A 21,745-nucleotide genomic window follows, 5' to 3' on the forward strand; every position below is an offset into this window, starting at 1 on the left:
ATAAAGTAAAAAGCCCTTGACATAGCATTAAAAAATAAATAAATAAAATAAATACCAAATAAGCAAAAAAAAAAAAAAAAAAAAAAAAAAAGTGCACAACTTACTATTTTCTGTGCACAATTTCGTATTCCATGGCCACAAATTGACATTTTATTTGCATTTCAGGTTCACAAATTATTATTTCCTGTCACAAGTAAGCATTGTGTGTGCAGAAATCAGTATTTGATTTATGTAGTTGAAATCAAATACTGTATTTGAGGGAACTATTTATGTATTTGTTTGTAGTCTGTGGTGGTATCCTGTCACAAGAGTGGATGACAATCAAAGCACCACTAGATGGCGCTGTTGGGTAAGTTTCTTGTCCCCCCTCAGCCGTTGGTTTGGGTTGTCTTGCGGGAGGGGCTGTGGTAAAACTGCCAGCTGGGAAACTGTCGTGAACAGTCGCAGAGCTGGCTCCTGCTGAACTCCGATGATAACTGCACGGAGAACTTAATTCGGAATGAATTTAGTGACGCTCGAAAACCCAACGCGGACATGAAGTAAAAAAAAAAAAAGAAGAAGAAGAGAAACTTCCATATCAATAACCCGGGATGTAACAAAGAGAGGACCAGTATGCCAAGAGGAACAAAAGAGATTTTTTCTTGTTGACACACGCCTTCGTGTTTCAGTGGACACAACTAACCTGCAGCTAACGCTAGCTAACCTACATAGCGGGTAAAACCAGCTTTGAAGATTCCACTAGATTTAAACTGCGTTCAACAAGCGCACCAGTGTTGTTGGTTAAGCTAAAACGAGTAAGCAGGCTAACTTGGTAACAAGCTCGCCGGTTGGATCGGTGTCTTAAGTTAGCGGACTGTTCGGTTTATTCTGTTTATGTCTAAATAAGTTCGGTTCGTATTTGTCATTATTGTTACATTTGCTTTTGTGGAAGTGAAAGTAACTCTTAAACTGATATTAACCTAGTCGCTTTATCGCATCAAGCTAATTAGCTTCCCCCGAACGAATCCACACCGTTTGTGTGTCTCTTTTATCCCGGATGCAGCCTCGCCGCCTGAACTGAAGAAGTGTGTTCCCTGCCTGTTTACAGCCGAAAACATCCCCTTCTCCAGAGGATCTCACTGATAGAGACTTCATGGCAGCAGTAGTTAGCTACTCCCCGCCGGTGTGGGTCAGCATCCTGCACAGACTACCCCACTTTAACTTCAAGTTCGAGCAAACCAGCAGTGATTTCCAACCGAACGACTGGACCTATCAACAGGTAAAGTGACGCAACTGTTTGTCCTGTAAAAGTATGGATGTGTCTGCATGCAGTACTGTGTGGTGGTACGCCTCATTGTCACGTCTGCAACCTGGATTTAAATGGAACAGAAGACGTTTGCCCCGGTTTTCTTCTCCTCATGATCCATGTCACCATCTGTGTGTTGTTGCTGCATCCAGATCTTGACCTTTTTGTAGGTAAAGGCCAGCTGGTATTGTAGCCAAGGCCCCCAAAAGGGATTTAAATATCCATACCTTTTTATAATCATTGATTTGGTTAAAAGCTGAAGAAAATCCAAACCCTTTTAAAGTCCCTCTCCGATGAAGTTTTTGACATCATGTACGAAAGAAAGAGAATCATTTCAATTTGGCATTTCTGAGTATTTTTCCTTATAAACTGATGTCAATCAAACTTTCGCAAAGATGCTCGGTTTGAATTAATGAGCCGTTGTGGTGTCACAATGACCCAGTAATGCATGCTCATTGGACAAGCTCCCTGATCTGTCCCGTCCAGCGTGCACAAGAGGTGCGAGAGAAGAGAAGAAGGCACATTGCTGCATTCCCTGCATGTATTTTAAGTGCATCCAAGGCTGGATTTTGTTTGTTGGCAGCACTTATTTAAAATTAAAGTCCCAAATGTGTTCCCCGCATTTCTGTTCTCACTCTTAACCAAGTTTGAAGGCTTTCTATCCTGCATTAACTAGAGAGAGTAAAAATAAAAACAAGACTAAAATGAGGAGACCTTTTTTTTTTTTATTGCCTCGATGAAAATGAGAAAAATATCATTAAGTTCAGGAGGTCCGAGCAGGTTGGCTCTCCATCACGCAGCGGGTCTCTGTCTGGCCGCCAGCTCGCCTCCCAGGAACCGGCATGGTGTTGGCTCCACCCACCCTGCCACGGACTGTCCACGTTGTACCCACCTTCACCCAACAGTAGCTGGGACGGCCGGGACAGCTACTGTTGGGCCAATTGGCTGCGCTGCGCCCATCGCTCAAATCGCGCCGCTGGACCTCAGATCGCGTCTGTACTATTGACTCAACATTCTAACTGGCCGCCTCTACCGCGTGAATCGGTCGGTCAACCCTAACCTGTAATCCTAACCTCAACTCTTCCTCTGGGTCCAAGCAGCCAAGAAAAAAGCTCAGCGCCGGCCGGACGCATTTGTAAAATTACATTCGAATAGAGACTTTCTTTCTGGAATTTCATTTTATTTGCCGTGCAATGAAATTCAACAATTTTCACCATTTTTTGAGACTGTCAGTCAGTGTCGTATGTGCCCAACTCTTGTGTCAAGCTCTTCATTCATGTAAGAGGCAGAAAGGGGGGATCGAGGGCGGAGCTACTCAGCTCAATGGCCACGCCCATGTAGAGGGGATTTTAGAAACAGAGGCTTCAGAAAAACATGGAATGTGGCTTTTTAAGACATTTAGGTTTGAAACGTCACACTCATAACTAAAACACCACTGGAACAGTTTGGTGTTTGCTAAATCACTCATGTGACAATTCATGCTAAGGTTTTAAAAGAGGTGCCAGTGTTTAATCTTGTTGAGTAGCTAAGACTTAAAAGAACAGAGTGACTTTTGTTTTTTCATTTTCAAACCGAAATCAGTGCAACTTTAGGCAACAAATTGATTTTAGGCTATAAAGAGTTTTATGTTTATGTTGAAAGATTATAATTTTTCAGTAAAGTGACCAAATCTTTAGTTTCAAATCTAAAAAAACAATCATGTTGTAGTTTTATTGTGTAAACAGTTTTTTAATTGTATCCCAGTGTCAACCTCGTCCTATTTAGACTTTAAAGATATGTTTTTTTAGTACCTAACTCCAGATCATAGACTTGTTTTGTAATTATGCTTAAAACAGAAATGTGCAATTTTAAAGATGCTGAAACAAGATGTTCCTGTAATTACTGAGTCATTAAAAAGAAGAAGTGAAACCTTAGTTCTTGAGCAAGAGGAAAACCTTTAACAGATGCACGATATATGGTGATATTCAAAACCTGTGTGGACATGCAAGCCAGCAGAATGGCTTTTTCTGCACTTGTCTATGTGTGTTTATAAACGAAAGTTAAAATAAATGAAACTTTATGTTCAGAGATTCAATAACTAGAAATGTGTTAACACCTGTTTAATAAACAGTGTTTATACTCTTGAATTTCATGAATTTACACAAATTTGAAAACCCACTCATATAAAAATCATGTTTTTGGTGTTTGTTCTCATGGCATTTATCCTCATGGTGTAAAGAAAAATACATTTTAAATAGCATTTCTGAGTACCGGTATTTCTTTATTCAAATGGTTGTGAATGAGGGGCTGAGGCTACATCAACAGGCCACGAGTTCTGCTCCATTCTGATGCTCTCATCCACTTGCAGACTAATGGATCCATGTACGTCTTCCTTTTTCTCATCTGAGCTGGCATCTTGCTCACAACTGAACAGCTGGATATCTCCAAAATTGCTCAACATTTCTGTTGCACGAGTGATGTTATGTTGGGGTTGTAAGGGGCTGTAAGGTAACGGGAAAACATGGAACCAGATGGATGATGGGACATGGGGCCAGGGTTGCTCCTCACCAACAGTCCCGCCCACAACTTGGAAACTAATATTTGATATTTATGATGCTCTGCAGAAACTGTCCTAAAAAACAACAGGCTTTTTGATTTTTGGCTAAAAGTGGCATCATCATAATCAAAACTGAAGCTGTTGTGGTGCTGGACTTTGGCCTTACTTTGCCTTTGTGAAGTTTGGTAAAGTTTCCTGCTGGAGAAAATTTTATTTTACGTTGACACGCATAGTGTCTTGGAAATCCAAACAATTTATAAATGTTTAACAGGAAGCATTGATACTGTTGATAAGCTACTGATGGAACGCTGATCATCTTAGCAATGATTCATTCATCAACAAGGAAACCTGAAATGGAACTCATAGTTGTTAAACCATACTTGTATACGGAGATCAGTGCCAACGTGTCGTGGTGTCTGTAGTTTCATTTGAAAGAGAAACTTTGGTTGCCAAAAACAACAAACCCAGACTGGTCTTTAATGAGAGAGTGTCTTTAGACTGAACGGTACTTAATCCAGCATTTACGTTTTTTACTGGATGACAGGGATGGCCTCATTTTTCAGTTTCAAAAACCATCCATCAGCTGTTTATGTGCTTGATCTCTTTGAGTCTTGCTGGCAAATTGCACGTGTGGTGCACTTTCCCCTCATGTAGGCTTTTTTTAATCCAGTAAATGGGTTCTGATCTTAACCAGAAGTAAATATTTTTTTCGAAAACCTCAGTGAATTCAAGATTTCATGCCACTGGATTACATTTGTATCAGTATGTTTATATTTTTATATGTTTAAGTACTCAGAGGTACTCTCCCTTAAATGTTGTTACATTTCTCTCAATGATGATTCATGTTGACAGGAGTCACACATGGGGGGTCATCGGTGGGTCATCTCATTAACCCACTGTGATGACAGGCTGCTAATCATCGTTAATGCAGCACTCCCTTCTGGCTTAAGGGGAAGTCTCAATTGGGGCAGATGGTCAAGCTATTAGAAGAACTAACTCTGTAACTACGTCTTTAGACGCTACCTCCAGTGTCTGGCAGGATCATTGTGTGTCAGAGATGCGCCTCAATCCCGCAGTCTTTTTGTTTGTAGTCAACCAGGTCGATGTAAGGATCTCACTACTGTCCTGCTCATTTTACACCATTCATTTATGGTGGTGCATTGGGGTGAACATTGAACAAAAGTGCAGGAAAATGTGCTCCATGGAGTATACAGCGATCACTCCGCTTGACCTACATATCATCCAAAGTGCTTCTGCTCACTAAGAGGGTTAACCAAGACTACAAGTGCTTATGTGGAGACGTTTGCTGTTTCAGTTTGTTTGAATTTCTCTATTTTCTTCAATTAGCTGCTAAATGAATACATAATAAACGTGCAAATATATTGTCTAATATAATTCAATCACAAAAACTTATAGGACTCCCAAAATGTTTGAAAATGTTTCACTGCAAAAACTGAACACCTCAGTTTAAATCTGAAATAACAGAGCAGAATGTTTTTCAAGTTGCTGTGAAGTTATTCTGCGATTTTATTTTTTTAAATCAGATATGTGATGTCTGAGTGTGTTGCTGAAATGAACAGTAATGTCTATAAAGTCCTAATGACTCTGCTCTCTGCAGTCCATCGCGCTGCTGGGAGGTGTGGCGCTTGCCTGTCTGGCTCTGGACCTACTTTTCCTCCTCTTCTATTCCATTTGCCTGTGCTGCCGGCGGAGCAAAAATCAGGAAGAGTCGAGCGCCGACTGTTGCTGCACAGCCTGGTGCGTCATCATCGCAACGCTCGTGTGTAGGTGAGTAAAAGTGTGTGATTGCGGAAGCAATGATTCAGTCCTCATCCATGATTTCATGTCCTAATTGTGTAACACTGATTTATTCATTTTTCCCTGAAGTATGACTGTAGAACACAAGCACGCCACTGATAACAAGAACAGATTCTTTTATTTTAATGATTAGCATTTTAGATTTTCACACTCAAGGGACCCACTTACTGAATGTTCACATAGTTCTACATTTTCCCAGTTTCATAGTGGCAGTTCTAGATATATATATATCTATACTTCTCTTTGAAATGAGATGTTATATGTGAGAAAACCCATGAAATCATTTAAATTTCCAGTTTAAGTTTAGATGTGCAGATGTAGACTGGTCTATTGCTATATAAGCTTTTGGAAAGTGTTAAACTTTAAAGTCCCACACTTTTGGGACTCTGCATACCTGCTCTTGCCCCACGTTTGCGCCAAGTTCTGTTATTTTTACTTCATTGCGAGAAATAGGGTGAGAATTTTTCACCTGCTTGCGTTCGCCGTCCTTGAACGCGGCGGTTGTTTCCTGTTTTCCTCGGCTTGTTGAGGGGCCTCTGGAGAGCCATCCCGGTTGATTCAGAGCAGCACAAAGCGCTTGGGGACCCGATGAGTACAAGAACTGCATTACAATCGCTGTGTGTCCTCATACCCACGCACACGTGTTTCAGTTGCTTTGAGGGAGCAGACAGGGCTGTGACTTGTTTTTTTTTTTTTTTTTCTGTAGCTTGGTTTGGATCCGTGCTTGACATTATTGCCCATACCATTTGTGGGATTATGTTGGTTTCTTAAATTAGCATTTAGCACAGGAGGTTTTCTTAGCATTAAAACTGTTTTTGTTGACCTTTTTCTAATGAGAAAGGCTTTGGAGCAGCAGATCAGCAGCCAAAAAAGGGAAACCCTCCAGCTTCAAGTGATTCTCATCATCTTTACACTCAATGACATGTTGAGGGGCATAAATTGATTTGACCAAAAGAGGGGACTGAGTTTTTGATAGCACCTTAATAGTTGTCTGACATTTGACTTTCTTTTGACATTGTTGTCAAAAGAATTAATTGTACTTTTTTAAAATAAACTAATATGCAGAAAACTTTTGATGTGCCTTTAGATGACAGCTTCCCGTAAATTGCCAGATTTGTTTAGCTTCAACTCAAGGCCTGTTAGTGCAAATGAGGCCTGATCCCGTGTCTCAGTGCAGCCATTGTCAGCTGTAAGGTTTGGGGCATTGCTGGTCCATTCCTCTGCGTTTCCATGGTTCTCCGGCGTCTTTCTGCTGCTGCTGAAAGGAGCCGTTGACTGAGGTCTGGGCCGACAGGGTTAAAGCAGAGTTCACACGCCTCTGTCCCTGTTGAGCTGTCCCCCCGCGCTCCCGGTCTCCTCTGTCTTTTGAGCTAATCCCTCCTCCTGCTCACCCGTCTCCCCACCCTCTCCTTTTGTGTGCCCCCAGTGCTGGCATTGCTGTCGGTTTCTATGGAAACGGGGAGACTTGTGATGGCGTGAATCGGCTGACGTATTCCCTCCGCCACGCTAATCGTACAATCACTGGAGTGCAAAAACTGGTAAGACTAAAGACCAGATATGCAAATGATACCAGTACGTTTGAATAATTCACCAGCAACCTGCTGCCATGAGGACCCCTGCTTCCTACAGAGCTGTTTGAACTGTCTTGATGCTGCCTCTTCTGTTCACTCGAGGTGAATGACGGGACATCCTCATTGAACCAGACAGTGGAGGAGAACCTGCAACAGCTTGAGAGACAGTATGCAGGCCATGCTGACTACATGTCCATCATCCAAAAGCTGCAGGTCCAGCTGGACGAGCTGGTCAGGCAAATGGCAGAAATCCCCTTCTGGGATAACGCCAACATCTCCTTGGAAGACCTGGCCGTCAACATTGAGTTGTATGATTGGTACAGGTAAGAATACAATATACCTTTTTGAATAAAGTTCAGAATACCCATAAAATATATTTCTATGCAGCAAGCACTTTGTCCCCAGTGTATAGAGACTGTCTTTAGTCAATGCTGCTACAGCCGATCAGATCAAGATCTCTAGAAGCGAAAAGCTTTTTTAATGTAAAAAAAAAAGTTTCTATACCTTGTATTGGACGCAATAAAATGGTTAGTAGTCAAGCGAGATCACACTTTCAGATAGTACAACACTGCTGTTAAATTCTTTTCTTTTTTTTTTTGCATTATTAGTCAGATTGGAAATGCTGCAGAAAGCGCTCCGGCTTTGCAGCTGCAGGCTTTGTGCTGATAATGATATGTGTCTTCACAGGTGGCTCGGCTACATAGTCCTACTACTGTTTGACATCTTAATCTGCCTTCTGGTGCTGTTTGGCCTCATTCGCAATTCCAAGGGAACACTCATTGGGTATGTTCCATCCAACTTCCAGCATGAAGGCATTTTGACTCTTGCACATTTTTTTTTATCATAAGTTTGGTAATGGTGACTCTTGTGTTTTTGTGTGTATTTTGCTCCCAAAAAATGTCATTGTGTGTTTTGAGGATTAAAAAAAAAAGCAGATTTCTTTGTAAATCGTAAAGTAGGATTTCTTCACAAACACACAAACAGGGGTATTTATTTCAAAGCTGACCAATATGCAAACATATGAAATGCAATCTGCCAAATGATTTGAGCTGCTTTTGTTTCAGCTGCTGTAATGCTTGTTTGGAGTTTTTGTGAGCCCCTCTTTCTCTGCACAGGGTGTGTTTGTTTGGTGTGGTGGCTCTGATCATCAGCTGGATCTCATTGGGACTGGAGTTAGCCGTCTCCGCTGTAAGTGTTGGAGAATAATGCTGGGGTCGGAGGGACGTTTTTATGATCGCAGGCATAATTTAAGTCAATATGAGCTGGGGTGGAAAACGTAAAATAATAATATGAGTAAAAATACTCTAATGATGAAGTGCAGTACTAGAATTTACAAGAAATAGGCTTTTATTTTTCCCCAAACTCCTAATTGTGATATTTATTCCATTTCTTGAAAGCATGGTTTTTGTGAGGAGGTATGGGTCTTTATTTTCTAGTCACTCAGCTCTTTTCTAGAATTCTTCCACTTTAATGAAGGTGATTAAAACGCGCCATGTCAGGCATAATAACAGGAATTACGAATGTGGAGTTTCCATGGCGGAGGGGGGAAGCGGCAAGGCGTGTTGCTTCAAAGAGAAACAAAACTGCTTCATTCCAGACCTTTTTTTTTTCCAACCAAATTTAAACCGCTTCCAAAAAGATGAATACGTGTAAGATGTTAATATTTATTGATGCCACTGATAGATCCGTGTGGAGGATTTCCTCCTCTGCAGATGAGTCATATTTCACACCTAAATGTGATGTTTTGTTCTTGTTTGGATTTTTTGTGCATAGATTGTTAGTTTTAGCTGAAGCTGAGACACATTTTCTCACTTCAGGCTGCAAATACTGTGTTATATTATCAGTGACAGTGGATTTGTTGGACTTTTTAAACAGAAAATAATCATAAAGTTACCTTTATTTCCTTCTCAGAGCTCCAGTGACTTCTGTGCTGCTCCTGACATGTACATAACCAAAGTGGTGGATCAGAATGCAGTCATTGATCGAGGTTTGTAGCCTCCCAACACCTTTCAGTTGAATGCACTCTGCAAATATTCAGCCAAATCTTAAAAATGACTTGTTGGGGCACAGCTGAAACTCTGCTTGCCAAAATTAGCTTGAATTCACCCTCCTGATGTCGATCCTTAAATTGTTCTGCAGCAATGAGGCATCAGACTAAGTGGTCAGACGGGTTTTTTGTCTGTTGGCCTTAAAAGCCTCTGAATTACAGCCCCATCTACAGTAAAGTCAGCAGGGAAACAAGCTGCCTTTAAAAGCACCGTAGAAGCCTCTCTAACCCATCTCTTTTTTTAATTGGCCAATATGATGGGATGGATGTTCGAGGGAAACCAACAGCGCCTCGGGTTTGTGTGTGTGTGAAGCAGAGTGTCTGAAAGAACTAAGTGCAGTAGAGCAGAGGATCAGAGACATAATATAATTCCTGCTTTGGTTTCCAATCCTGGGGGAGAAAATGCTGCATAGCTCAGAGCTCCCTCTTGAACATTGTCTCCTCTGTTTGTTGTTGGTTTGGTTCCTGAGGTAGAGGAAATGAACAAATCCTGACATCAGACGTTAATGTTTTGTTGCACAGTTAGCCTGACAAATGAGGGCTGACTTCTGTGTGCAGCCATTTGCATCATCCGCATTATGATGCAGCTTTTTGCTTCAAGGCTGATACCGATTGTGCAGATGAATGCTAGTCATTGCAATTTCTGAGTTTGTCACTGTTAGAGTTTAGTATAAGATTAGTAGATTGTTTTTCAGCTTTAGATTCTTTTTACATCATGTATTTTTCTCTCATTTAAATCGTCTAACCTCTTCAAAAGAAACTGAAAGAACCTCTAGACGGTTGTTGTTGTTTTTTGAATGAGCACAGCTGTTTCACTGCTGTTTTTTGTTGTTGTTTTTTGCTTGAAAAGTGCTCAAATGGCTTTTTTTTTTTACTGCACTTGGCCAGCATGTCAGAACTAGCATTGGTCTCCGTCCCTCGATGAAACATCAGTGACTCCGCCAGGAAACGTGCTCTTCCTGATATTAAACCAAAAAAAAAACCAGAAGGACAAGCGTTTGAAGTTTCTTTTTCTTTTTTTACAGTTGAACCAGACAAAAGACCTCCTAGATTTGGAGTTTGAATTGCAAAAAGATGTTTTTCTTTTCTTATCTTCCATCAGTGGAAGAACTGGTTCCTTCTCTTTCTCCTCAGAGATCTCAGCTTATTGTGCAGCAGTGAGGTGTAATGTTAAGTTGTCAATCTTATTTTTGCAGCAGGAATATCAGACGAATAATTGGGCTGTTCTTTTCAGAAACCACGTTGTGGCTGGAAGTTGGATGGAGTCTGACATGTGGATGAATTTCTGTCTTGTCAGCATGAAAGACAGCTGCTTGTTTAGCATATTAACAAAAGTCTGGCTCAACTATTTTAAGGGATTTGTCTTTTTTAAAGTGCTGAGCCAATAATCCATTGAAGAATGATGTCGTTTTATAATAGATGCTTTTTTTTTTTTTTTAAATCTGTGGACTATTTGAGAGCTGCTGCTTGTCTCTCGCTCAGCTGTGCGGGGAAAAGCTCCTGAATCAGCAGCGAGTTTGGACGTCACAACACCATGTGTCCCCTCAGTGGGGGATTTCTCACAGCTTGGATCTGTTGGCGTTACTTGTTGCAGTACTTTTGAGTCACACGCTCACACATGAAGCCCCCCCCCCCCCCCCCCTTTTTTTTTTTTTCACCAGCTGCAGTGGTGAAATGGAGTTGAACACAATCCTCTTTGGCTCATTTTAAACTGAGCTGAAAACAAGTTTCGTCTGGTTGTGATTTAGAAGAAAACCGCAGAGCTGACGTAACCGAATTAGTGGTTTTCCAAGGAGCAGTGTACTGTAGGACCTGTTATATCTAAGCTTCTTGTTGGCTGAGTTCTGTCGTTCTTGTGTGGAAGCCAAACAAAAAAGTCCTTTTAGATTTTCACAGCAAGTTTGTTCCAAAATCAAACCGCAATAAATGCTAAATTAGTTGAAGGTTTATACTGACTAATAATGCATGATTTATGAATCTACAGCTAACCCTGGCTGGTTGAGTAAAGGAAGATTCTGGTTGTTGATGGAGGGCTTTGATCCCTTTCAGCCAATTCCTAGTGATGAATCTATTACATAGGTATTTGCCAAAGTAAATGAGATCACTAATATCACAGTTTTGAGCCAGAGGCCAGCTCAGACGAGGAAAAAACCATCACGTTTACAAGTGGATGCATCAGAATGAAGCGGAGCAGGGAGCTTGTGGCCCACCAACTGTAGCACCCACGTCACAGCTACAGACTTTCCAATTACATTTTTTCATCTTCTCCTGATTCACAATGATTTGAGTAGAGAGATACTCAGAGAGGCAATTTTGAGTTTTTAGCATTTTCTTTTTATATGCCCTCCATCATCATAAAAATGCCACAAAAACATCTTAAAAACAGTAAAACTCTGGTAAAGGAAGTTTATCACTGTAGCTACAATAACAAAATGATCATTGATAAAGTTCAGCTGTTCTTATTAGATGATTTTACATAAGAAATATCTTAGGCATTTTATGTATTTTAAGAAAAAATAGAAAGAAATGATCATCTTCTGTAAATTTTGATTTGTTCCTCGTGTCTCTTAGAAATCCTGCAGTACTACCTGAGCTGCAGTGTGGATCAGACCAACCCCTTCCAGCAGGTATGTGGTTGTTTTTCTGAAGAAGCTGGAATTTCTTTCTACACATCGGTTGATTGATTGAATTCCAGCATTGCACTCAATGCAATAAAACATTCACACAGAATTACCAAATTTATTACCGAAATGATGAAATGCATTGATAAGTAAAACAGAAAACGTGACAAGTGACTCACATTTGATTATCGTAATTCAAAAAAGCGATCAATCATTAACTAAAGTCAAGTAGAAGTGGATTTATTTCCTGAGAAGGCGTGGGACGAAGCAAGCTTATATAATCCCACCCCTACTGAGTTGATTCATTTTATAGTTTTACATAGTTTTTGTAATCCGGTTCTGATCCCATGTGTTATTTTTAGGTTATGAAAACAAGTGCAGATTATCTTCAGAAAACATTCATTCATGATTTCCGTAAACAGTAACGGTAACCGATATTAAAAATCATTAATGATTATAATTACAACACCTTATCACATCAAACCAGTTACATTCATTTCCCATCAAGCACAGATTAAATCCGACAGTTATTCCCGTCAGGGACAAGACAGCCACTCTGACCGGCTCAAAGGAAAACTTGTGTTTCCATACAGTAGGACAATAGTTTCCATTCTCCCAGCAGGAAAGCTGATGCTGAGCAGCTTTTCCTGTGTGTCCGTGCTGATGGCAGCAGGGAGGATGTGTGTCAGACACTTGATGTTGTACGGTTAGAGTGCCTCTCTGCTGCTCTTTAATGGACGGCTCACTTCAGTTTTTTTAAGCCACATAAATAAATTAAAGCTTTTTTGAAGCGTCTATATTTGAGGCATCTATTGTTACTTTGAATGTAAAGAAAAGGAAAGCTACACATGAACAAAGTAGGATCCTTTTAGGTCTAAAAACAGCCATTTTCTTTTTAAATATGCAAGCATATGTCAAAAGGCAGGACTGCAGCTGAGAGCGTCTGCTAATGATTTAGAAAGATAGGAAACCTGAAATGTACTGGGCTGTTACAGTATTCATACTTTTCCTCAGAGGCTTTCCGGGAGCCACAAAGCATTAGTGGAGATGCAAGACGACGTGTCTGAGCTGCTGCGTTCTGCCACCAGAGAATATAAAGAAACCAGGGTGAGTTTCCATCCGTGTCACTCACCACAACCCCAACTACTGCTTTCTGCATGAGGCCTAGCTGCAGCGCAAAGGAGGGGATGGCACCTGTCTACATAAAGATCTGCTGACCACCCACCTGGGGACCCACATTATGTCCATTTAGCTGCATTAGGCTTTCACTGGCTCTTGGCCATGCAGCGCGTCTGTATTGTCCAGCTCGGGTCCTTGCGCTGTGTTGACAGAGGGGATAAATGAGAGCCGACATGGAGAATAGAGAATAGGCGTATTTCTTTTCATGAATTTGCTGAGGTCATTGAAATGTTCTTTATCAGGCCAATCAGATGTGTTTCCATTCGGAGCAGAACTTGGAAGAAAAAACGGAGACGCTTCGTTAAAAATAATCTGGCTTCAAAATCTGCTTTTCAGCTCTTTGTGCTGCTGTAAATATATAAGCCTGAAATATGCGCATGGAATCACAGTTACTGAATAATTCGCTTTTTTCTTTTTTTTTTAACTTTCTACGCTAATGATTGAGAAACCCAGGCATGTGTCAGAATAAGAAACCAACTGTTAACAAGAGTTTTCTCCCATAATTTCCCAGGGAAGCTTGGAGGAGATCCAGGGAATACTGAACACCACGGAGATCAGCCTCCATCAGCTCACAGCGCTGGTGGACTGCCGCAGCCTGCACATGGTGAGCGGCGAGGAGACGGCTGACCCGCCCAAGCAGGGTTCCTGTAGCTGCGACCCAGGACTGATTTGTTCAGACATCTTTGCGGTGCAGTCCAAGCAGAGTTGAGAAAAACAGCCTCCCTTTTGTGTGTGTAGCCTGCACACCTGTCAGTATAGATAGCATTTCCCTTCCCGTCCTGTATGTAAGTTCCTGCCCGGCTGAGTCTGGCTGCACTTATGAAGCTGGCAGCCTGTCAAGGAGTTTGGCAATTACTCCTCTTTGGAAGAGTTTTTTTTTTCTCCCACAATTGAGTCCAAATATCAAGCACTCTCATGCGAGTGTAGGAGTTCCTTGTTGCTCCATCTCCTCCCTCAAACATCACTTCATCAACACCACACAAAAATGTCACGTACAAGAACATTTTTGTAAGGTAGAAATGTCTTTTCCAGCTGTGCAGAAGTCACAGAGAGCTCAGCCTTGGCGATATTGAACTAAGTGCCTCATTAAAAAAATGTATATATTGTCTGCATTTTTTAAAGGACTACGTCCAGGCTATGACGGGGCTGTGCTATGATGGGCTGGAGGGCGTCATCTACCTGGTCTTCTTCTCCTTCGTCACAGCTCTCATGTTCAGCTTGATTGTCTGCAGCGTGCCTCACACTTGGCGTGGGAAGAGGTAACACACAAACTTAAATCAAGCACCTGTAAAGCTTTTTAATTAAATTCATACTCCGAATTGTTTTAAGAAAAACTATTCCAGAGGGAGTCCTTTATTTATTGTTTCTTTAATTGCTTTTCTTGAACGGAGACAAACATTGAGCAGGTTGGGAGTTGTTTTGGTGTTGTTTCCTGCTCAGAAAGCCCCTTTGTTTAACTATAATTTCTTGTAATCCCTCACAGCTTTTCCTTATTGGCTCGATTTGATCGAAACTGTTGCCTGGTTTAGTTTTCTGCAGCATAAGGGAGGAAATCTTTGTGATTCATATGTCCTACTTGTAGCAGATATCAGGGAAATGGTTACCCAGACGGAGCCATCTGCTCAGCTGCTCCACATAATTAACTGTTCCTTAGTTATCTCTGAGGAGGGGGGTATGATCTCAGCTGGAGCTTCCTGTCATAAAACAAAAGAGAACATGCTAACAGTCTGTTTTACCCAGTGTTCCCTGCTTGGCTGTTGCAATGACTCATGCTGCCTCACTACTTCAGCCCATCTGGAATGAACAGCTTCAAACTGGAAAGTATTGGTTCCAAATGCTTCCGATAGAATTTAAGAAGAGTTGTGTCCATGAAACCCCCTCCCCCCATGGACAGGATGCGCTGAAAATCAGCCTGAGGGATTTTTCATCAACACTAGAGGGAGTTGTGCTCCATGATGTCATGGGTAACTCTGGCGGAACACAATCAGGGAATTATTGTTTTCTGGTTCGCACAGATTCGTTTCTTTGTTGGAAAAAAAAATATCTATTGGAACGCAGGCAAATAAGAAAAAAGGTCATTTGAAATATTTTTTGAAAGGACAAAAAAATACTTTTAGGTTGTTGTTTTTTTCAACTCTATTTATCTCTATTCTATTTCTGCTGCTGTAAAATAGCAACTTCCTTCCTTAAATCAACAGGAATAGTCTCATCTGTGTTTCAAATCCGAAAGAAGGCAGTGAATAAATGAAAAATGTGTCCACGTGGCACCTTTGTGTTTCTCTCATTGTCATTATTGCGGCGGGAAAGCGGGTCCCTCTGGTGGCGGCTTCACAGAGTTGTTTGCCGTTTGCAGGAGCAGCGACGACGACAGCGAGGAAGACTCTCTGAGCCACGGAGGGCGGCCAAACCATGACAACCTGTACCGAGTCCACATGCCCAGCCTGTACAGCTGCGGCAGCAGCTACGGCAGCGAGACCTCCATCCCCGCCACGGCCCACACAGTCAGCAACGCGCCTGTCACAGAGTACATGTAAGAGCTTTTTGCAACAGGAAGCCACGAAGAATCAAAGGGAGACATGGTGCATAATTCATTTTCAGACAGAGCCGAGCTTCTGCACAGATAGATTGATATCAGATTTCTCAGCAAATGGATTTGTCTCCACAGATCAGTTAGTTCTCTTAGAGAATGGTGTGTTTTATGGAGTATAGGCAGCTGTTGGTTTCCATCTGTAAGCTGTCTGAAACTGTAGAAGTGGGGGATGGAAAGCCATTTCAGGACTTTAAGTCATTTTGGGAACCGGAGGAGTTTCATGACTGTGATCCGTTTTCTTCAACAGGGCCCAGAACTCCAACTTCCAGAACTCTCGCTGTGAAAACACGCCTCTGATCGGGCGCGAGTCTCCTCCCCCCTCGGTAAGAATTAAATTCCATGTCCAAGAAAAGAGGGAGAAAAAAAAAAACTTCAGAAGCAGCTGTTGGTCATTTTGAAGTTTTCTGACTGAAGTTTCCTGTCAGAAACTCAAGAGCAAACAAACTCATCTAGTTTCTGATCCTAAATTCTGTGGAGAAACAGAAAAAGCAGGTTTAGTTTTGATTGCCTTAAAGTTTCTTCTAGAAAAGTTCCTTCTATGAAAAAACTGGTTCTTTATTACCAGAGGATTTCACAGTCAAGTAAACTGGTAAATCTCCAAGAATACAGATGTTTTTATGTTTTCAACAAAAGAAGTCAAAAAACTTTGACAAAAAAAAAACCTTTTGAAAGCCGTTTTCTAGGGGTGACATCACACTCACTCAGTCCAGTTCTCATATACAGTGAAAAGTAACTAGTTAGGCTGGAATTAGTTACTCAGACCTTTTTGTTTATGGATTTTAGTAGACAATTGATTTCTCACGCTTTTAAATTTGACTTTTTGAATATAAAGGTGGAATGAACACATACTTTTTCCTCTTTTTTTAATCATCCGAGGGACTCTTGTGTTCATTCGTTGTCTGTTAGTGTAAAGCTGGTGACTGGTGGTTTGAAGGTGGCCGCCTCCTTTGTGTTTGTTTGGTCGCTTGTTTGTTGCTGTAAAGTTCATATAGGCAGCGTGATCCAGAAGTACAGTGCTGCTTCTTTACGAATGTCACCAGATTGGTTAAACTGAGGAGGTTCAGTTGTCCCACCCTGACCCCCCACCCCATCCCACCCGCCCAACCAACCCTATACCAGAGACCCTGCTGTCCCTGGTGTCTGTGCGTCTGCCTGGACCCGGACTCTGCTCTCTGCATCTTCTCTACACTCTCTTCTTGTTCTTTTCTTGCAAATCCATCCAGTTGTATTTGACTGCCGCGGACAGTAACAGCGGTCACTGTTGGCAGTTAAAGCCCTCGGAGAGCTCAAGATCCTTTTGGTAACTTCATCTGCTATGCCTAACAGGTACAAAACAAGCCCCGCCTCCTCCTCCTCCCGCTGGCCTGTTCCTTCCTCTTTGTCACCTCACAAACTCCCGGCTCCCTCTGTGTAGGTCAGCTGGGGCCCGTCCAACCCCACTGCCCCACTCCCAATCTGTCTAAAACCCTGCTAAACGTCCCAACCTTCTGTTTGTTTCCCGTGGCCCCCGGCTGCATGTCCGCCTTGCACAGAAACTCCGGCCTGAGGCTCAGCTTGACCCTAGAGAACGGGGGCATGTCAGCATCAAACTATGAGGCTGATCAAACCATTGGATGATCATTTGGAGCTGCTTTGTCCTGGTTCTACAGTGTTGGAGTGAGCTCTCAGGATCTTATACATACATGGTTCTTTTTGTCTCACTAATGCAGCTACATTTGATTTTATGGACTGGTTCTTTACAGAATCAAGGTTTACTTAGACCCTTTTAAATCTAGTCGTCCTTTGTTGCTGCGATAGGTGAAGTTCGCAAAATAGTCAGCTTTATTTTTTTTCACAGAGTTCTAGATGTTTAGTATATAAACTTTCTACAGTTGTCTCAGACAGACATAAATATTTTTGCACTTTTCTTTCGTTTAAACTCTTAAAGTTCAAATCTTTATAGAAAAATGAGTCTGGTTTTATAAAACGAAACCTAAGACCTGTTGGTGATCGAAGATTTATGCAAGTTTGGCAAACTGAACGCTTTCTGAAGAGGAGATTGGACAATGTCCTACAGCCAATCAGGATGCAGAACAGAAATTGCGCTTAAAAAATCGACAAGACTGAAAGATGTTGTGATACAGCGAGGGACCTCTGTATACAAACATGACATTCAATGAAGTGTCTAGCTGTAGGAAAAGACTTATTACTTTGCTATTTTTCTCTTAAAATGGGAAACACAATAGTTAACTCTTAAGATGTGAGTAATTCTAGACCTTTTAGATATGGATCTTTGTCATGATCACATGACATTGTGTATTTACTGTTCAGATGCTGTGAGCGTGTTCAAAGTATAAAGTAAATCTGCACAAAGCAGCCCTGTTACCTGGCCTCCATGCATGCACGGGTACCTACTTATTGTTTGGGAATGTTTGGCCCTGCAAGGATGCATGGGAGAACTGCAGCAAGAGAGGAGATGCTTGAAACTGCAGCCGGTTCATGTTTTTGATCCACCCCTTTTGTTCTCCCGTAGCTCCTCCCGTGATGTTTCTGTTTGTGAATCATTTATATAACATCCCTGTAGACTCTATTGCTTTGAAGGAACTCACCTGAAAGCTTCTCTGTGAAGGATCCTCTCCGCTTTATTTGATCCGATTCTTTGTTTGAATCAGGGGAATGTTTTCCTGGACAACCAAAAAAAAAAAAAAAAACCTCTTAAAACTTTTCCCCAAATTTGAAACCCCACTTGCTTCACAGAGCAGACTTTAAAGACTGATGTGTTTTCTCCGTCTGGCTCTCCTCACAGTACACCTCCAGCATGCGGGCGAAGTATTTGGCCAACAGCAGACCAGATCCCAACAACCCTCCCGCTCACTAGACGCCGCTCACCTGCCGACGTGTCTGAAGTCTCCTCCTCCGATCATCAGTCCTTTCATTCCATCTTCGGCTTCCTTCTATTCTTTTTTTCCTGTCTCACTTGATTTGAGCCAAATGTGCTTTCTTGCTGGTTGGTTGGAGCAGAAATCGAAGACGGCCATCATCTCACAGTTTAGGCGTCTGGAAACATCAGTTTCTCGACTCTTTGAGGATCTGGTGAGTCATCACTGGTGCTACGATGGAGCTGCAGTGGAGCCTGGACTGCACTTTTACACGCCAGCGCCGCCACGAGGACAGGGTCGTCCGGCGTGGCGTGGCGCTGCGTTGATGAGGACTCTGGAAGCTCTCCCAGACCTACACTGGTTGTTTTGTAAAGTACTGTATCATACTGCTTGACGAGTCACAGAATAACAAAAACAAAAAATGTCTGTCGGCTACCTTTTAAAAACAAAATTAGAATTTCATGTAAAAGTGCAGCACACTATAGCTCCAATATTGGCTTTTTATGTCTTCAGTCTAATTTGCGGGACCAGTTTTAGAGTAGTATTGCACACCTTTTTTCCTTCCTGCTCTCTGGGTTTAGATTTTTATTTTTTTCTTCAAATGAGGCCACTCCCACAGCAGCGGGTCGAGGGCTTGCAAAGGTGGCTGGTGGTTAGATAAACTGAGGGGAAAACCAAGGAGCTGGCATGAATGCAGATATTTTAGGAGTGGAGCAGTTTTAGTTCTAACTGATGATTCAAAGAAGTGGGTGTCAATATTTTTTGCAGTAACAGGCTGTCCTTCATGCCTCTGCAGGAAGCAGACGTGGACAAAACACCTCCCCCTTTAGATTTCTGTAAAATATATTTCCAAGAATATGCATTGGCAATGCGGTGTCTCACAAATGTGTTTTAGCATTTATATAGAAGTAGAAACAGTGGATGCTGTGAAGGGGTTGTTGCAAAATAAATCCCTAAAAAGACATTTTGCTGTTCTTAAAGCATGACGAACTTTCTAATGTGGAGTGAGATGTTTGTACCTCTGCCGCCTCAGCTTGCTTCGCTTAGACGTGACCATTGCAAGAGGCGAACTGTGCCAACAAGCCAAGCACAACTTCTGACTTTCTTCTTAAACGTGGTGACCTCTGTGAATGAGACTCTCTCAAACCCTTTCCACCTCCTTCAGCTTAACGACACAATCCAGTTTTTTCTTCAGGTAGTTTTCTTTCTTTTCTTTTTTTTGTAATTCTGTGCAGAATAATTGCAAAGAAATTTTAATTTTGACAGCGAAGTTTTTAACTCGTAAAAAGGTATAATCCATTTTTAACATTGTTTTCCATTTGAATTTATTTGAAACTGTAGCAAACAAAAGGTTTTGCAAAATCTAATGTGAAGATATCAATTAAAGGTGATTTTTTTTTTTTATTGGAAAAAGCACTGTAGAATTGTTTTTTTTATATATATATATATATATACATCATTTTGTAATGTGTACGTGTAAACTGTGGTTGTAATGAGTTTAAATGCTGTGTTTTGAGAATAAAGGAACTTTAATTGGAGAATGAAGTTCTTTAATACAAATGAACACTAGGTGGCAGCAGAGAGTTACCCATGTTCCCTCTCTTCTTTTGGCTCCTAAATGTAAAAAGTCTTCTCTATATGGACTTGCAGACTGTCCAAATTTTCACTGTCTGTGCCCCTAAGTAGCTGGATAGGCTCCAGCAACCACGTGACCTCAAACGAGAGAAAAACAGCTGTCGAAGAGGATAAAAGACTTTGCGAATAATATGACCCCAAAGTATTTCATTTTTTTTCTCAACAGTTAAACTATCTTCACAGAAATAATAAATATATAAATAAGCATAAAATATTGAAATATATATATATATAAGGTTTTGTAACAGATTTTCTTATCTTGGAATCATACTGAACAGAATCTCAGGCCATTCCCCAGAACAATGCAGCGTCTGCAGGGATTCCCTCCTGCAGCAGCGTGGACGCCGGTTCAAGAGCCATCCTTGTGTTGGTGACCTTTTTGAGCCGACGGCAGGCGGGAGGTCAGTATCACCGCCGGGCCACTAGTCTGGTTTTGTCAACTTCCTTCATGCCGCCAGCCAGCTGCTGTCTCCCCCTCCCCACTGCCGCCCCCACAAGACAGACTCTTCATTATGAATCTGGGTTTATTAGAAGGAAATTCATAGCAGAGCTGCTCCCAGACTCTGTCTACTTTATTATTTCTTAGAAATGTCATTCAGTGGATTTCAAAATAAATGTATATTTTAGCCAAAGTATTATATTTACTCATTTTAGAGCAGAAATTACTGTTTGTAAAGTAAAAACTGGTTTTAACAAAATGATAAAGAAACAAGTTGGAGGCCAGGAGTTTTATTTATTAATTTTGTTTTACAGTCTATAGAGCAAAAGATGTAAATGAAATTTCACACGCTCCCACAGTCAGGAAAATTGAATTACTCTGCTTGTTGCTGGACTGCAGGAATGCATTACTAATGCTTTGAGGTGAGCGGCTGAATGGAGAAGGGGAGGGGAGGGGGCCGCTTCTGCACACTCTCTGTGCCCCCACTCTGCTTCCACTCTGACACTTCCTGAGTCTCATTCGGCTCCCTGCCAAGTGGATGGACCAAGGCGCCCCTTCTTCTCTGCCGTGTCGATGCCAAGCAGCTGCAGGAAGGCACAGGAGAGAAATAAATCATTGTAAGCTAGCTAAGGATGTCTATTTGCATTTCTGGATTCATTAGTCTTTCACTTGAATCACAGGCGACCCCCTAGCGAAAGTGAAGTGAAAACTTTTTTCTCTCTCCTCAATTCCAGTTCTGGTCTACAACAGAACAGAAATGATGCATCGTGGTAAAAACATTTGGTTTTGCAAGATTGGCACACAGTAAACATTTGGTGTCTCTGCCTTCCTGTTACATGTACTTTCCATTCATGTCAAAACTGTGGCTGAGGTATAATGTGGCTCACTTTTTCCTCTCATCCTTTAGCGTGTTGTCATGGCGCCACACATGAGAACACCTCCCAGGACATCAGCACTTGTGTGTTTCGGCTTCATGGGGAGTCAGAAAAAGCGGGAAAGCTGAGAGCAGACTGAATTCACCTCATTCACACTTCACCTCCTCCATTATGCGCATCGCCCCAAGCGGGCTGTGGGAGCATTTTGGGGATGGAGCTGTTCAATCATCCCCTCCCTGCACCTTTTCAGTTCTACTCTCTGACGCTTTGTGGCTTCCACAAGACACCTCA

At 41.7% G+C, this 21,745-nt stretch overlaps 1 protein-coding gene across 4 annotated transcripts; it reads left to right on the forward strand.

The window, feature by feature from the left end:
• Positions 1 to 379: 379 nt before the first annotated feature.
• On the forward strand, positions 380 to 20,043 carry ttyh3a (tweety family member 3a). 4 transcript variants are annotated; one of them, XM_011477994.4, is made up of 16 exons: positions 380 to 714; positions 1,088 to 1,258; positions 5,440 to 5,609; positions 7,066 to 7,177; positions 7,313 to 7,533; positions 7,898 to 7,993; positions 8,326 to 8,398; positions 9,122 to 9,197; positions 11,829 to 11,884; positions 12,893 to 12,985; positions 13,569 to 13,661; positions 14,180 to 14,316; positions 15,411 to 15,587; positions 15,895 to 15,970; positions 16,871 to 16,973; positions 18,433 to 20,043. In XM_011477994.4, exons 2-15 carry the CDS (start codon positions 1,133 to 1,135, stop codon positions 16,949 to 16,951), a joined length of 1,587 nt encoding a protein of 528 aa, XP_011476296.1. In that variant the 5' UTR covers positions 380 to 714; positions 1,088 to 1,132; the 3' UTR covers positions 16,952 to 16,973; positions 18,433 to 20,043. The 4 variants fall into 4 exon arrangements, with proteins under 4 accessions (XP_011476296.1, XP_004071368.1, XP_011476297.1 ...); XM_011477995.4 differs by having other exon boundaries at positions 413 to 714; positions 1,043 to 1,258; XM_004071320.5 differs by lacking the exon at positions 16,871 to 16,973.
• The last annotated feature ends 1,702 nt before the right edge of the window (positions 20,044 to 21,745 follow it).

Source organism: Oryzias latipes, chromosome 8, assembly GCF_053564925.1.
Source record: "Oryzias latipes strain Hd-rR chromosome 8, Olatipes_Hd-rR_3.1".
Classification (NCBI taxonomy): domain Eukaryota; kingdom Metazoa; phylum Chordata; class Actinopteri; order Beloniformes; family Adrianichthyidae; genus Oryzias; species Oryzias latipes.